Below are 17,277 nucleotides of genomic sequence, written 5' to 3'. Positions count from 1 at the left end.
AGAGGGTCCCTTATGGATCTAGTCCTCCAGGATGACTGGTCCCCATTTCTAGGTCCCAAATTACCACCATGAAGCTGATTTTTTTGTATTTGGTTGTGGGCTTATGTGTCTTCTGCAAAGGTAAGGTACTAATTTAAAGAATCATTTCAAATTTGATAGACATGTGTCCATGTTTGTTTAAATGTTTAGTGTTCTCTACCTCAAACATGTTTCTCCATCAGAAAACTTCCCTATATCTCAGTAGGATAAAAAGTAAGGATACTAGGATACTAAGAAAACTAGATTTTCATCCTGTTCAGCTTTAATAAGCCTTCTTAAGGAAATATTAGTGAACAGATTACTCAAGATGCATATAGTGTTTAGTTATATATTTTTATCACAGTTTATCTTTTAATAACTCAATCTTGAACTTAAAACTGCATTTACACCAAAGACCCACACTGGTAAATTGCCATTTTCACAAATCCTAAAAGTATCACCAATTAAAAGACTGGCTTATCACAAAACTTTTTTTTGTAGGGAAAACATTTCTTAAACTAACAACTTTCTTGGATATTTCATGAAGTCAGTTAATTTCTAAAATTAATTGAATACTAAGACATCATTAATTTTTTTAAGATTTTATTTATTTATTCATGAGAGACACAGATAGAGAGGCAGAGACACAGGCAGAGGGAGAAGCAGGCTCCATGCAGGGAGCCTGAGGTGGGACTCCATCCCGGAACTCCTGGATCACGCCCAGAGCCAAAGGCAGACGCTCAACCTGCTGAGACACCCAGGCGTCCCTCATTAATTTTGTTAATTAAAAATTGAAATGGGAAAAAAATCTAAAGAAACAAATGTATCACTTTCTCTTTAGTTCTATTTCTAAAAGGGCAGAAAAGCAGTAACATCTAAGCATAAGGAGAAAGGTCAGCAAAAGGGAGAATATTCCTTCTATATCTAAATTTAAAATCTATTTTCTAACTTGGGAAGTGAAGTGCATTTTGCTTTTCTATGAGAAGACAGAATGTGAAGGACTATGATATTTGTTATAAGAGAAAATATTTCTATCCTTAATCCTTAATTCAACTACCTGGGAAATCATCTAATAGACCATTAGAAAATGATTACTTCAAGTAATGGTGACCTTCATAATATTAAATAGCACTGTGTTATATTCTTTGTTTCTACTTGCATAAATGTATTTATTTTTTAAATAACAGTGCACAAAACACAGTATTTTCAAAGCATTTGTTAAGTGAGATCATATCCCAACAAAATGTTTTAAAAGTATTGAGTAAAGTATATTAAGTTCACCAGAGAATTGGAGTGTATTTCTAAAGTAAATTCTTAAATATCCCTGATCACTCTAAAAATGATTATGAATATTTCAATAGCATTTCCACAGATTGGTGATTCTTTTGACAAAATGCAGTGTTTATATGTATTAGTAAGACCATATTGAAAAATAAGAAACCTACCTGGAAAAATGCTCTGCAGAAATTCCAGATGCCTTAGTCAATGAGCTCTAAGTTCCAAATACAGATTCTTTTCATCTTCTGTAGGTTATAGAATGGTAAAGCTTTGGGGACTGCAAGTTGGTAAAGGCAGAAATTTAGGACGTCTTCATGTAATCAATAAGAAGAAAAAATTATACTGTTTAGCAATCATAACTGTACCAAAAAAAAGAAAGAAAGAAAAGAAAAGAAAAGAAAAGAAAAGAAAAGAAAAGAAAAGGAAAAAACAAAACCCTGGCTAAGTGGGGAAAAGCTTCAGTAATATGAGATACAGATCTGGTGTGAAATAGGTACATATAATCAAGTATTATTTTTTCCCACATTATTCTATCTTCTCAGTAGTAGAGTATAATCTATACAATTGATTATCTTTGTTTGTTTTGTCTTTTGTGTAATTTACTGCTTATGAACACACTAACCAGAAATGTTTAGGGGAAAATAAAACCAGATGAAATTTAAATCAGAAAATATACTTCAGATTGACAGCTGTAAAAAGTTTCAGTAGTATGAAAAAGATATAAAGTACCGGCTAATATAAATTTGTGGATTTAATTTATTTAGCCATATATTTTTTTCAATAATAAGTTGACACCGAAAACTTTGATTCTGAGTTTGTTGATAGGTAAATGCATTACATAGATCTATATATAAAAAAAGCTCTCAAATTAATGAATTAGTATTTAAAATAATAATTTTTATATATAAAAAGTTGATTCCTTGGATTGAATTTAAAAGAATGGGAACAAGAAGAATGTTATTTTCATTGTTTTAAAAAACATGCTATAGAGAAATATAAAATGACTTAATTATTGTTACTTTTTTCCTTTTTTATAGATGGGGAAGCCCTATTTTACAAAAAAAAGTCAGGTTTGTATCTTTCAGAAGTTAATCTTTACTTTGAGATATCGAGGTGTATTCTGAGCCTACTTCTTTTGGCACACAGGGATTTTGTTTTTCCAGCTTTGAGATATAATTGACATATAACGTTATATAAGTTTAAGATATACAACATGATTTGATACATGTATATGTTGTGAAACGCTGACCAATATGGTTGTTCAACACTTCTATCATCACACATAATCACCTTTGTGTGAGTGTGTGGTGAGAATTTTTACATCTATTCTCTTAGTAACTGTCAAGTATATGATACAGTATTATTACCTATAGTCACAGTGCTATACACTAGATCCCCAGAACTCATTCATCTTAGAATCAACTTTGATCAACCTCTCCCCATTTACTCCAACCTCCAACCCCTGGCAAACACCATTTTAGTTTGTTTCCATGAGTTTGAAGTTTTTAAATTCTACATACAAATGAGATTACACAATATTTGTCTTTCTCTGTGTGACTTATTTCCCGTAGCATAATGCCTTCAAGGTCCATACATGTTGTCCCAAATGGCAGAATTTTCTTTTATTATAGTTGGATAGTATCCCATGTGTCTATTACCACACTTTCTTTAGCCATTCATGTGTTGACAGACACTTAGGTTGTTGCCATGTCTTGGCTATTGTGCATAATGCTGGAACAAACATGGAACAGATATCTCTTTGAGATAGTGATTTTACATCCTTTTGGATATATACCCAGAGGTAGAATGTGTGGGTCATATGGTAACTCTATTTTTATTTTTTGAAAAACCTCCATACTATTTTCTATGATAGGCGAACCAATTTACATTCTTGCCAACGTGGAATACAGAAAATTGATACATTTTGTACACAATTGATTTGGGAATAAATTACTATGACTCCTTGCTCATCTATCCCATATGACTGTAAACTCCTCAAGGATAGGATTTTGATCTATCCTGTTTGTTGTGTATTCTTAATCCTGAGAACAGTGGCTGCAATGGAACAGATACTCAAATCATACTAGTTTTGAATTAACAATATAATTTGGGATTAGAGACTTGTTTTGTCCTGCATATAACATTTTTCTATTTGAAAATAACCCAAATCCTTTGCAAAGTAAAATTTATGAACTACAGATATTCTATATGTTTTTTAAAGATTATTATTTATTTATTCGAGAGAGAGAGAGAGAGAGAGAGAGAGAGAGAGAGAGAAACAGGCTCCTTGTGGAGCAGGAGCCGTGTGAGACTTGATCCCAGGACCATGACCTGAGCTTAAGGCAGACGTTTAGCAGCTTAGCCACCCAGGCGCCTGATATTCTTTTTACCTGAGAGACAAGGGACTTCTGAACATAGTCTAATCTTTTCTGGGGACACAAAACTGAATGTCAATTATCATATTATATATCATGCCATGCCATGCCTTGGGATCTAATGCTGTGTGTAAGATAGTTGAACCTTACTCAAAAGAGTATGGTTTCTATGTTTCTGCTTTTGATTTTCCTCTCTGTCTCCTCTGTTTCTACTAAACATTTAACTGTATATCCTGGTAGGATTACATCTGGTAACTGTAACCCAGTTACCAATTTTTACTTACTGCTTTTGGTCTTGTATCTGTTATAAGACTGTGTGTCCTAAGTGGAGCCTCAGAGACTTTTTTCTGTTGGGTAAAGTTCTTGGGTGGGTTTTGTAACATCTCTGTTGTAAGACAATTTGAGAATAACTTTTGACTGCAAACTACATTTTAGATAATTAGAATTTTTCAGGTTTTTAACCTATATGGAGAATGTTACTGTGTACTTTTCCTTAGAAGCATTTATATTGTCTCCAAACCATTCCTTCTTAGACTCTGGCTAAATATGTTATGTGTATTTGAATGTGTAATTACATACAACTTGGTTTTCATATGTTTATTGGAACACATGGGAAACTGTCTTTCAACTGGCTCTGTTTCCTGTTTTACTTAATATATGCCTATGTTTTTGGAATAGGTTTGGCATCAAAGTCCTGGATTTTTTAGGACACTAATTTCTGAAAGTTTATCTTAGTATCAGACCATATGCTTTGACTTTTGGGTTGGGTTTAGGAAATTTGTGAAGATTATAGAGCATGGAGAAACATTAAAAAAATCCACAATCTATGATCCATTAAGTACCAAACGGAAATGTTACCCAAATTTTTTTTTGAGTTTTCTTGAATATGTAATCAACATGTAGATTTTCTTTTTAAAGATTTTATTTATTTATTTATGAGAGATACACAAAGAGAGAGGTAGAGACATAGGCAGAGGGAGAAGCAGGCTCCCTGTGGGGAGCCTGATGTGGGACTCGATTCCAGGACCCCGGGATCATAACCTGATCATAACCTGAAGCAGAGGCTCAACCACTGAGCCACCCAGGTGTCCTTCAACGTGTAGTTTTCTGCAAAATTCTATTGCAATTGTTAAATGTTTCATTTTACATAATTCTTGAGAAAATTCTCAGGGAAACCAATGCTTTTATATACTTGATAAAAATGTTTATATCTGTAAATATAATTAATATATGTGCTTATATGTAAATTGTCATTTGTTATAAAGTACTTACTCTTAGCACGTTGATTCAGCTGTACTTATTAAGTATACTTTTACCATTTTAAAGGTAAAAGGTATAATTTTGACAAGCTTGCAAATTTACATACTATTTACTTAAATATGAAGAAAATTCACCTGGGTAAACAATAATAATACTTAAATTACTTGTACGTAAGCATGTAGTTTAATTTTGTATCCAGCAGCACAATAGAAATTGCAGCTATTTTATTCAAATTAAGTAGTTAGTTTCATCCAATATTTTTGAAAAAATCTTTTACCTAAAATTTCTGCATTTCACTAACAGAATAGTAATGCTTTGTACCTTTTCAGTTATCCAAGAATTATTATTATTATTATTATTATTATTATTATTATTATTTGCTATGTTCTAATTCCTGCATCTAGGGTTACTTTAAACTGTATGGAGGACCAATGAAGTCTTTTTCTTTTATGAGGGTATATATATACCATGGAGAGGTATAAATATACCATGGTCAATGAATAATTACCATATTCATGCCTCAGTATTGAATTCAATGAGCATATCTCTGTGGGAATATCTTCCAAGGACAAGAAATGGCTGTAATCAAAATTCACTTTTTGTTGGCAAATCTGTCTGATAAGCTACTAATGATAGCAATTCTCCCATTTTTTCCTCAGGTGAAAAAATAGCTGAAAGAACATCAGGTAAATTACTTTTATATTAAACAACAATAAAGTGACAGTGCTTTTATTTGGAGAGAAGGCATATCTCCCCTGAAAATAACATTAAAACATTTAAAATGAAATATTCCTTATTACAAGCAAATATGTGGTTTTTGAATATTCTGGGCCAGGTATTTAAAAATTTAATCAGCATTTTAAAGGTGTTAATATTTGAAATAGAAAATTCTGTGGTTACTTGCTTTTCTAAAATTTTTAAACTTGTAAAAGAAATGTGGATATAATTTAAGGATTCACTTTTCTTAAATAAGTATTTTGTATTATAGGATTAATTTCTTAGTGATCTGTTTTAATTAAAATTCATCCAGGTCCTGTTAGTTTTATTACAGATTCCCTCAGAAAATTGAATAACACTGAATATTAACCATTATTTGTTTCCCTATCCACCAAGATGAAAAAAGAAATAAGCCACAGCAACTCAAGACTGCTTTTATGGAATTTTTCTTAAATCTGAGAAATTTTGCTAATATCAATATAGATTCAATTTTATTCTGGCCTAATGCATATAGCAATCAAAATAGCCCAAGATTGCTTTTGTATGTTTTTTATGTGTTATTTTAGATATCTGTGTCTTTCTACAACCTAAAGACAGTAAAATATAATTGGAAAATGTGTTCTTTGAGGTAAATATAGACTGAGAATAAGCAACAGATCAGTTGTCTCATGAAGATGGCAAAATTTTCATTATGGACAGGACTCATTAGGTTTTACTATAATGATAAAGCAAGAGCTTCTTTCCTTCTAAGAGAACAAAATCTGACTGTTAATTAAATAATTAGGTCATTTGAGTCTTGAGTGTTCAACTAAAAGACCTCATTTGAGAAGTTTGTGTGAGGCAAGGGAACATTTAAAATTCTATAGTTCTCTGAAAGTCTTCTGAAATTATGAGTAATTGAGTTTTTTCCTATGTCTCTCAGGGAACATTCCAGGTATGGGTATTACTTAGGAGGGGCTTGAGGATCTCTAAGGTTAGAGCTGCATTGGATGAATAAAAATGCCAAGCAAGAAGCTTCAACCAAACCACTTAACCAGCCAACATAAAACTGGCCAAAATCCAGAACAGTGGTATCCCTCATAATCTTTATTCCTTAATGAGACAAAGATTCACATATTAAGAAAAGGATCCATAAGCCACCAGAGGACTTGTTCTTTGATATTTTTGATATTTTTTTTATATTTTTCAATTTTACTGATTTCAGACAATGTAACTTGTTTGTTGCCATTACCTTTAAAATCTTCCTTTCTAGGTAGCTTGTCCATATTAATCTCTCTCATCCAGCAGTTTTTCTCTATAGAGTGAAGGTGGAGGAGCAGAGTTATGTCTATTTCTGTTTTCTGTTTCATTCTGTGGTACGAAGTCTGTGGTATGAAGTAAACACTCAATCTTTAGCATTGTATAAGCAATTTATCTTTAAATGAGGTGAAGGTAGTATGCATTTTGCATGAGAAAAAAGGATTTCTTGGCAACTTTTACCATGTGACCTTAGGCAATTATTCAACTTCTTTTAAATATCTGTTTCCTTATCTATAAGTGAGGAATAGTAATAGTACCAACTTTTGGGGGGATTGTGAGGATTGAAGAGATAAGGCATGTAAGATACAGTTACACATCTAAGATGTGGTACATATAAAACACATACCAGCCATTACTGCTAGTGACTCTAATGGCAATATATTTCTGAGTAAGTTTTACATATGAAAGAAAAGGGACAAATTAGTTAGTAGAAACAAACATGGCACATTGGCTAAGATACCAGCCTATTCATTTTGACAATAGAATGAATAAATTCAGAGGAAACATTGGTTTAACAAAATGAGAGATCTAATGATTTATCCGTGGGGTTGAACTCAGGAGAGGTATAAGTATAATGAATACTTCTGAATTAAATGATGAAATAAAAAGATTCTGCATGATTTTCATGTGACAAGTTGGGTGAGGAAAATAAAATATCTTCAAAGATACTGTTCTTCCTTACTGAATACTTAGTATGTGCCAGATACTGTGCTAGGTGATTTCATCTTATTTGATACTTTCATTTAATTAATAACCACTATTAAGGTGGATAATGTTTTTTTTTTTTATCATTTATTAATGTAGTCTCCATTTAATAGATAAAGAAACTTTGTTTCAGAAGTACTAAATATATCTAAGGGCATAGCTGGGAGCAAGAATAGCTCATGTATAAATAAAGGAACAAAATTTAAAATAATTTTTCCTCCCAAGTTAACAAAAGCATATTTGTGACCACTGAGAGGGCCTGATTCTAATGCAGAATTAATTTTTAGATTACTGGAATTTAATGGGAGAACAGGGTGGGAGGTGCCCTTGACAATGTCCCTGTCCCCTTGTTCTTTCCATCCCTAGCTATACAGAAATATCCTTGCCTGACTGTCTCAACATCATCTATTTCTCCTGCAGAGAAGCACCTCCTGTTCATACCCCCAGGTCTAGGGGTTCTCATTGCTGCAATATGGTTTAACCTTGGGAAAATGATCTTGGAAGCATGCTTATGGATATCCTGAGAGCAGATTTGGAACTATGGGGATTTGAGGACTTAGTATGGTCTACAGTGGGGCAGGGAAGATGGCACAGCCTTTGAGTTAGTGTATCTTGACTGCTCTTTATTCTTTGCCCTCTGAGGAGAGCCATGGCATGAAGAAGGCCAAAGTAGGACTTGAGTGGTTCTGCGTAGGAACCCCCCACCTTGCTTGAGTCTAGAGAGGGATTATTATTAATTTTTTTTTTTTTTTTAGAGAGGGATTATTAAAGGCAATTCTGATGGTAGGTCTGGGAGTCCAGATAAGTTTGACTCAAATATCCATTGATTTCCCACTACTTAATACTGTATTATTTCTCCCTACTTTGACATCAAACTAAGATATTTAGATATTAAAATCTAATATCTAGACACCTGTGGTACCTCAGTAAATGGAACAGGTAAAAAACCTTGAGTTTATGGAGCTTAAAATCTAGAAGAAGCAGATAGGCAGTAAACAATAAAGCACTAAGTAGTAAACATGGTATATTACATGATGATAAAATCTCTGGAATAAATATAATGATAATTGGGAGTGTTAGAATGGGGATGGCAATTTTAAATTTCCAGAGTGTGTCTCATTGAGATGATATTTAAGCTAAGATTTGAAGGAAGTGAATGCTGCAATTTATGAGTAAATATTCTCATTGTTTTTTCTTTACAGGAAAACAGAAAAGACAATTAGGTATGTTATTTTAATTTTATCAGCTATAAATAAAGGATAAGCCAAGGATGGTGTGGATTCAACACAGCAGAATATTTTGATGGGGGGGATGTTGGACACTGGAACTCAGGGCTTAGCAATGAAAAGGAAACAGCTGGGGAGGTTTCTGCCCTCTTTATAAGAAGCATTTCTAGTGTAGGGTGGTGAAAGCTTCATAGCTCTATTCATCTCTCTTTCTTGAAGTCTTAGAATATGACAAAAAGGTGTGGATGTGGCAAGTAAGGCAATAAGCAATGTATGTCATTCCAAGGGCTTCCAGAATAACAGGGAAATAACATGCAGCTTTCTAAGTGTCACAGTCAAATCACCATTTTGTGCCAACAATACTTTTTTCAATTATGATCTTCTGTTATTCACATTAGGTGGCTTTTTGTTCAGTAGTCTGAACTTTGGTGACCCAAACAGAAGAAAGAAATCTCTGGTTGGTTCACTCCCTAACATTGTATTTAATGCTCCTGGAGGGGCTGAAGATGGGTCGAGGAAACATCGAGATACTGATAGTTTAGTGTTAAAAGACACTCCAGCAGGTACTGTTAGAGAAAAACGCTTACCTAGGAAACAAGTACTTCGTTTCATTTGGGATAACCTGATAATCCTGGCATTATTTGCAGCACATGGCCTTAATAGTAATAGTGGGGAATAGAGAGTCACTAATTCCAGGCCCAATGAGACTGATGAATTCTTCTTGTCTTTAGAGAATTTTGGCAAAGATGTTTACATTAAGTTACATTATTTTTCCTGATAGTTTTAGCGTTCTTATGCTATCTTTCTTCTTGGTGCTAATCTTATAGTGATCAATAATTTTTATGGTATTTAATTAAAATGCTTCCTTTTCCCAAATTTGATTCAAATTTGGCTCACATTTTATCTCCAACCACAACTTATTTTCTATACTGAGATTCTGTCTTTAAACTGCATGCTCAGCTTTATGAATAATATTATAAAACACAGTTCCTAAACAGTTTGTAGACTGATGTTTGATTTTATTTGAAAAAAAAATCAATTTTCTTTAGATGAGGCATGTTCTCCCCAGTTCTACATACTTCTCCCAAGTGGCCTACTTTTACTTTACTTGTGTGGTCCCCACAATCTCTATAGTTCATACCTGTGCCAAAATAGACAAGAAGGAGATCCAGTAAGGAAGATAACTTCAATATTTTATATTGAAATTTAATATTTGAGTCCAAAGGATGATAACTGAAAAGGGAGAAACATTTTGGGATTTAGGGGTAGAGTTGAACTATCTTCAGGAAGGACACAAGTGTCCTGTCTGTCCAGTCATCGATTTTTGGGACTGAGAAACTCAGTATGCCTAACAAGTTAGTACAGATACATTTGCTCTTGTTTATAATACTGAGGTGTTGTTTGCTCATGTTCTAAAGAACATAGTGAAATTTACCTTAAATGGCCCCAATGCTTTAGTTTTCTCATGGAATTCTCAAACCTCATGGTAAATCGGTTGCCATGCACACCCCCTGATTACACTGTATGGAATTATATATGGAAAGATATATAGAGAGCGATGTTTTGAAATGATAATGTAGGCCCAGTTTAAGCAATGTTTATTGAATAATATCTTGTACATTATGTATGAATGCACCTTTTTTCCTGATAATGATTATATTTTTGTATGGCAGAGAAAACCAATTTAGCAAGTGGTTTTGCCAAAAGTATATCTTGTGGTATTGAATTTGGTGGCACTGCTTCAAATCAAAATGACATTGGTAGGGGTCCATCTGGCCAAAATGGATTTAATGTGAATGCAGTAAGTAGATTAGCTGGCTCTGATTCTCCTCCCAGTGAAACAGGTATTCTAAGTTGTTCCTTAGTTTCTGCTTTTGACAGAAAAAAATCAACCATTTAGCAAAGCAGGGAAGATGGCATTGCTTTTACCAATACAGATTTAGAGTTAGATGAACTTGTGGAAATGATTTTTAAATAATATTTGATTCTTAAAAGATCTGTGTTATATTCAACAGAAATCAGCAAGTTGAACATTCTAGTGAAGAGGCAATTAGATTTCATTCTTTTGTGAAGGAATTTGAATGAAGGAAGACACCCAGTTTCTATCTCCAGTCTTTCCTGCTAACCTTCCATGGACTTTGGGAAAGCTACTTAAACTCTCTTATTCCCAAGTTTTGTCACAAGGAACAGAAAAAAATTGATTCTCATGTTTCTGTACTTTTGTGGTACTAATTTTTAAAATTTTGTTACTCATATTTCAACTAGTTTTCTTGAAAAAGAATTCCAGAAAAAATAACTTACAAAAGTGTGGATAAATAGTATTTTCTATTTAGAAATTAAAGTCAGTGAAAGAAGTTAGAGTCAGTAAAGTACAGTAAATCTTGCTATTTTTGTGTCAGAGCAAGTTATCTTAAAGAGGTGAAAATTGGTGGCAAGAGGAAAAACAGAAAGGAGTTTGTTGGTAAATCCATGAGCTTTGGTTCTTATATTAGTGACTCAGGAATTCTGACCCAGACTCTATTAAGAAAAATACAAATAATTTATATCCCTTGTTTTTTTGGTCTTGATAACAGTTGAATTTTACAATTGCTGATTTTGGACTTGGTGGTAGAAAGAAGGGTGATTTTGAATTTAGTCTTGGTAATTTTGGCTCATGTGGAATGGGTATCAGTGGTCTTGCATAAAAAGACTTTGGTGAAAATGAAATAGGAAACATTGGAAAATCAAATTCCAGTGATCTAATTATTACTATTTAGGTTTTGTGCATGGAAAGCAAAGAGTCATAAGTTGTATTTAATTATTACCTGGTATCATCTGGTAACAACCTTTCTTTTCTTTTTCTTTTTTTTTTTTTTTAATTTTAGCAGATAATACCAATCCAAGAAGTAGGGCTGGATTTAGTAGCAGTGTCTCTGGAAATTTGGGTTTTGGTTTGGGGGCACCTGATCCAAAGGGATTGGGCATTGGTAGAGCTGACTGGAGTGCAATGAGCAGCAGAGGATCTGCCGGTGGTGAATCAGTGGGTTTCGGATTTAATGCTCGTAGCTCAGGTACTTCAACTAAGACTCATTCTACAAACTTTGAAATTAATTAAAGTAACTAATTGATTAAAAATACATTTCTTTAGTATTTAATACTAAGATTATTAAGATTGATTTTTAATAACATTTTAATTTTTCTGTCAGTTGGAACTGGGTCTTTCGGTTGGGAACTTGGAAAAAGGAAGGGCAATGCTGCATTTGGTTTTGGAGCTTCGGGTTCAAGTTCATTTGGTGGCAGTGGTGGTAATGGCAAAATAAAAATTGAAGGAAGTCAAATGAGTAGTTCTGGAGGACCCGTTCCCCAAAAGCTAGGTATTGATATCTCATTTTTATGCATAAAAATTTCTGAATCATGAAATATTTTCAATACACTTGGTGACATCATTTTATATTCTGCAGGTGATACCAGTTTGAGAAATCAGAATACACTTGTTGGTGACAGCTCTGGAAAATCGGAAACCAACTTAGGGGTTTCTGATGAACAGGGATTTGGAATCAATGAAATTGGAGGGAATAGAATGAATGGCAGTAGATCTGCCGGGGCTGGATTCAAAGGCTTTGGATCTGACGCTGGTAGCTCAGGTACTCCACTGTCTCTGTTCCTGAGAAATTGGATTTCAAATATTTGTTATTTTATTTGATAATATTTTGAATTTCCTAGTAGTGAAAAGGCCTGGGTTTTTGATTTCGGACTTGAAGGAAAGAAGTTTGGAACTGAATTTTATTTTGGAGATTCTGGTTCAAATTGCTATAGTGACAATTGTCGTAATGGAATAAAATGTACTAGTGAATTTAGTTCCAGTGATTTAGATGTTGATGTTTAATTTCTGTGCCTAAAATATTTGAATCATAAAGTGTATTGGAATACGTTCTGATGACAATCATTTTACATTCTGCAGGCAATATCAGTGCAAAAATTGGGGATAATTTTGTTGATGACATATTAGAAAATTTGAAATATGATTTTTAGAAATTTGGTCAAAAGGGATTTGAAAGCAGTAGATTAGGTCAGAGTGATAAGAGCAGCAGGGACTCTGATGCCAGTGGCTCAGGTAGTCTAAGCGTCTTGGACTCTGCTCAGGTGAAATCTAAGTTGATTTCAGCCTTTCATCTATTATTGTATTAACATTTTTATTTCTCTGTTAGTGGAAAAGTCCTCATCATTTCATTTGAGACATGGAGAAAGGAAACGTGAAGTTGATCTTGGAGATTCTGGTTCAAATCGATTTGATGACATTGGTCTTAGTGAAAATGTAATAAAAGGTACTAGAAAACCTAATTTTAGTGGTATGGATGTTGATAGTTAATTTTTTGCTTAAGCATTTCTCAATTATAAAATTTATTAAGTATGTCTTATTGACACACTTTTAATATTCTGGTAGATGTACGAGTGCAAGAGGTGGCAGTGAACATGCTGGTGATAATTTTGAACATTCAGGATTTTGTGTTTGGGCATTTGATAAAAAGGAATTTGGAGGCAGGGAATTGATAGAATGAGCAGCACCATGTATGTTGTCCTGGATCCATGAATCTCAGGTCCAATGCCCATAATTCAGGCATTCTACTAACTTGCACTTGGTGAAATTGAAATGGATTTCAGTTTTTATCATTTTTAAAAATAACATTTAAATTTTCCATTAGAGGAAGGACTTGGTTTTCTAATTTTGAAAATGGAGAAAGGAAGGGCAAAACTCAATTTGTTGTTGGAGATTCTGGTTCAAATTTAATGGCTATATTAGTAAAGACTTTGATGGAAATAGAGTAGGTGGTCCTGGAGGCTCTAGCTCTAGTGCTTGATGGTTGATTTCTGTGCATAGAAAAATTCTGAATCATGCTATGCATTAAAAATAATTCTTGTGACCATTATTTTGATTTTTAAAGAAGATTTTATTTATTTATTTGAGAGAGTAAGTACATGAGCAGGGGAAGGGCAGAGGGACAGCACACTGCCTGCTGAGCAGGGAGCCCAATGCAGAGCTTGATCTCAGGACCCTGGGATCATGACTTGAGCTGAAGGCAGACAACCAACTGTGCCCCTGTGACCATCATTTTGTATTCAGCAGGTGACTCAAGTGCAAGAAATGGGGATGGATATTCTGGTGGTACCTCTGAAGAGTCAGGATTAAATTGGGGGTCATCTGATCAGCAGGGATTTGGAATCAGTGAAAATGGTGGGAATGGAGAGAGTAGCAGTGGATTCATGGGGGCTGGATACTTGAGTCCTAGTTGTGATGTCAGTGGTTCAGGTATCTAACCTGGACTCTATTCCCAAGAATTCCAAATTAATTTCTTCCTTCTTCATTTCTTTTAATCACATTTTGATTTTCCATTAGGAGAAAACGCTTGGTCTTCTGGTTCTGGAAGTGGTGGAGGAAGGAAGGGTGCAGTTGGACTTGGTGGTGCTTCTGGACCAAACGAATTTGATGAAACTGGTCTTAGTGGTACAGGTACCTGTGATACTGGAAAGGATATTACTGGATCTGGCTCTCAAGACTTGAGAATTAAGATTTGTGTCTGATGATTAGAAAGTCAGGATTCTAAAATACATTATAAAATAACAATGAAAATCACAAACATTTATAATGAAATAGAAAGCAAACTAAAATTCTGAAATGATAAACTACATGTGATCGGGGAAAAGTCATTTAATATTTTTAGCATAGAATGTGGAATGAATTTTACAACTCTGATTATACTGATATGGAATTGTTTATGTTGTGCAAAATTGATTTGGAGTTGCATTAGTTGAAGAGGTGGTTAGAGTAGCAGATAATCTGTTGGGTTTGAGCTTTGTATTCTGAGTCTGGTCTTGGTAGTTTACATTTTTTACATGTTTATTACTGACAAGAGTAAGGAACTTCCATCCCTTTTGAAAATCTCATAAAATTTAATATTTCCAGTTAATGGAAATATTAGATTGAATAGGAATTTGTGGTATATATTGTTAAAATAATATTTACCAAGGTATGGAAACTATTTTGATTTTGCTAGCAGTATTGGAAAGCCTTGGGAGCCACTAGACTAGATGACCACAGAACTGTGGCAGTAGACTTCTAATGACATGGGTGATGTGAAGAATATTCAGAATTCACATTTAGAACTCAACTTTAGGATTGATACATTTTTAAAAGGAAAAGTCTAATTAGCAAGAGATATAAGGTAGTGTAGTAATAGTTGATCTCAGTCAGGATTAACTATCAATGAATCTGCTCAAAAAAAGATTTGGTCATACAGAAATAATTCCATTTTGGGTAGTTCTTAATCTTTGGACCTCAGTTTTGAGGTCAATACTGCAATGGAATTGAGAAATTTGAAATCATTATTTATACCATCAATTTTGTTTAAACGCAGTCAATATAAATGGTTTAAGAGACTGAATATCTAAACCCCAGATCTGCTGCCATTAGTTCAGGTATTCAAATTTAGGATGTGTTCCTGAGAGATGTATTAAGAAGTAGTTGCCTCTCATCTTTTTATTGTGGAGTAGTTAATTTGAGATTTTTCTGCTGTTTGGATGCCAGCTTTTGACTGCTTTAATTTTTTAACTGAGACAGATTTTTATTAATTAGTGTCCTTTCAGATAGTATATCTAATTGCAGTGCATCTAGTGGCTTTGAAATGGCAAGTTCTAAATCTGTTGACATTATTGTCTCTTGACATTAGACACGTGATGAACATCTCAGCTCAACTAGATTAGTGGCTTTCATACTTCCAGTTTTTGTGTGTGCAAAATCCTTTGTTCAGTTGACATCTTGAAATGGTATCTAGATTTTGCAAATGTAAAGCAATTCAAAATGGAAGTAAGTGGGGTTAAAACTGGGATGGGAGACCCTGAATCCTGTTTACACAAACCTTTCTTGCTTCCTGAATACATTTTAAGGCAATTGATCTGAAATAAATTAATTTGGTATCAGTTCATTTGGTGGTGAGGCATTTCATTTTGTTTCTCCCACAGGTTGTTAAGTTGATAATATTTTTTTTCATATAGAGCTTCACATAATTCTAAATCTGCTATTAGCATTGCTGAATTTGGATCCATGATTTTACATCAGATTTTAAAAATTTTTTTTCATATTTTACCAAGTAAGATGTCCACATTTAAGAAACAGTTTAACTATTTTGTCTTAAAATAGGTACCACAAGGTCATCTGACAACAATGCCTCTGGACCACTCAGTACTCCAGGTAGTTTGATTTATGACTTTCAGTGTTTAAAAAATATACATATATGATGCATATGTATGTGTGTGTAGATATAGAATTTTGAAGTGTAAATGTTCTATGGATTATTGATTTACTAGGACATGATATTATGTCTTTTCCACGTTGAATTGAGCTTCTAAATGCTTCTCTTTGAAGTTTAGATAACCAACTGTATATTTTAAACAACTTCCTGAATAAGATAGATTAAATTATACTATAAGGGAACCTAAATAAAACATAATGCAGCATCTCCTTCACCATTTTAGATATATCATTTAAAAAATGACTTTATAAATAATTTTTTTTTATTGGTGTTCAATTTACTAACATACAGAATAACACCCAGTGCCCGTCACCCATTCACTCCCACCCCCCGCCCTCCTCCCCTTCTACCACCCCTAGTTCGTTTCCCAGAGTTAGCAGTCTTTACGTTCTGTCTCCCTTTCTGATATTTCCCACACATTTCTTCTCCCTTCCCTTATTTTCCCTTTCACTATTATTTATATTCCCCAAATGAATGAGAACATATAATGTTTGTCCTTCTCCGACTGACTTACTTCACTCAGCATAATACCCTCCAGTTCCATCCACGTTGAAGCAAATGGTGGGTATTTGTCATTTCTAATAGCTGAGTAATATTCCATTGTATACATATAAATTGAGTTCAATCTACTTCCACCCAATGTGAGAAAAGACAACCTGTAGTAAAGACAAGTGGCCTCAAGACACACAATAAATGGCATTGTAAAACATATTGAAAAATTCTATCAAAATATTGATTTTTGTAATTGTTGTTGCTCCTCTATTCTGCTTGATTTTAGACCTTGCTCTAAGATTTCATATAAATTTACTTGGTTACATAAAAGGGTCAGTGTGTTAGAAATAACAATCATGGGAAAGTATCAAGGGATATGAATTTTCCTCTTTGATCAGGAGAATTGAATTCTCTTTATATTTAGGTAATGGAATTATTAGTATTATGTAATAGACTGATTTAATAAAATCTGCCTTGGACCTGTTTAGCTAGTGGCTCCCAATAAAAGTATGCTAGTAAAGTTCTATTTTTGAATTTCAAAATACAGTTCTGTAGGGGATGCAGAGTATCTTAGTAATTGTACATGACCCAAAATGAATAAGCTCATAAGATTTCTGAAAA

The 17,277-nt window shown here is 33.6% G+C and overlaps 1 protein-coding gene across 24 annotated transcripts in view; it reads left to right on the top strand.

Moving 5' to 3' along the window:
* LOC112665635 (mucin-19) overlaps nucleotides 1–17,277 on the top strand; it is a 124,276-nt gene continuing 106,999 nt past the window's right edge. For 10 of the 24 annotated variants that reach the window (XM_049102621.1, XM_049102620.1, XM_049102631.1 and 7 more), the window contains exons 1-10: nucleotides 4–120; nucleotides 2,334–2,366; nucleotides 5,591–5,617; nucleotides 8,855–8,875; nucleotides 11,743–11,928; nucleotides 12,064–12,231; nucleotides 12,319–12,501; nucleotides 13,066–13,182; nucleotides 14,253–14,370; nucleotides 16,057–16,103. In XM_049102621.1, the coding sequence (XP_048958578.1) occupies nucleotides 69–120; nucleotides 2,334–2,366; nucleotides 5,591–5,617; nucleotides 8,855–8,875; nucleotides 11,743–11,928; nucleotides 12,064–12,231; nucleotides 12,319–12,501; nucleotides 13,066–13,182; nucleotides 14,253–14,370; nucleotides 16,057–16,103 (952 nt within the window). In that variant the 5' untranslated portion in view covers nucleotides 4–68. Of the gene's footprint in view, nucleotides 121–2,333; nucleotides 2,367–5,590; nucleotides 5,618–8,854; nucleotides 8,876–11,742; nucleotides 11,929–12,063; nucleotides 12,232–12,318; nucleotides 12,502–13,065; nucleotides 13,183–14,252; nucleotides 14,371–16,052; nucleotides 16,104–17,277 lie in introns of all 24 variants that reach the window. The other 14 variants (XM_049102635.1, XM_049102636.1, XM_049102630.1 and 11 more) reach the window with 7 other exon arrangements.

Source organism: Canis lupus, chromosome 27, assembly GCF_003254725.2.
Source record: "Canis lupus dingo isolate Sandy chromosome 27, ASM325472v2, whole genome shotgun sequence".
Classification (NCBI taxonomy): domain Eukaryota; kingdom Metazoa; phylum Chordata; class Mammalia; order Carnivora; family Canidae; genus Canis; species Canis lupus.
The sequence above is the reverse complement of the archived record's forward strand: the minus strand, read 5'-3'. Positions and strand labels throughout refer to the sequence as shown.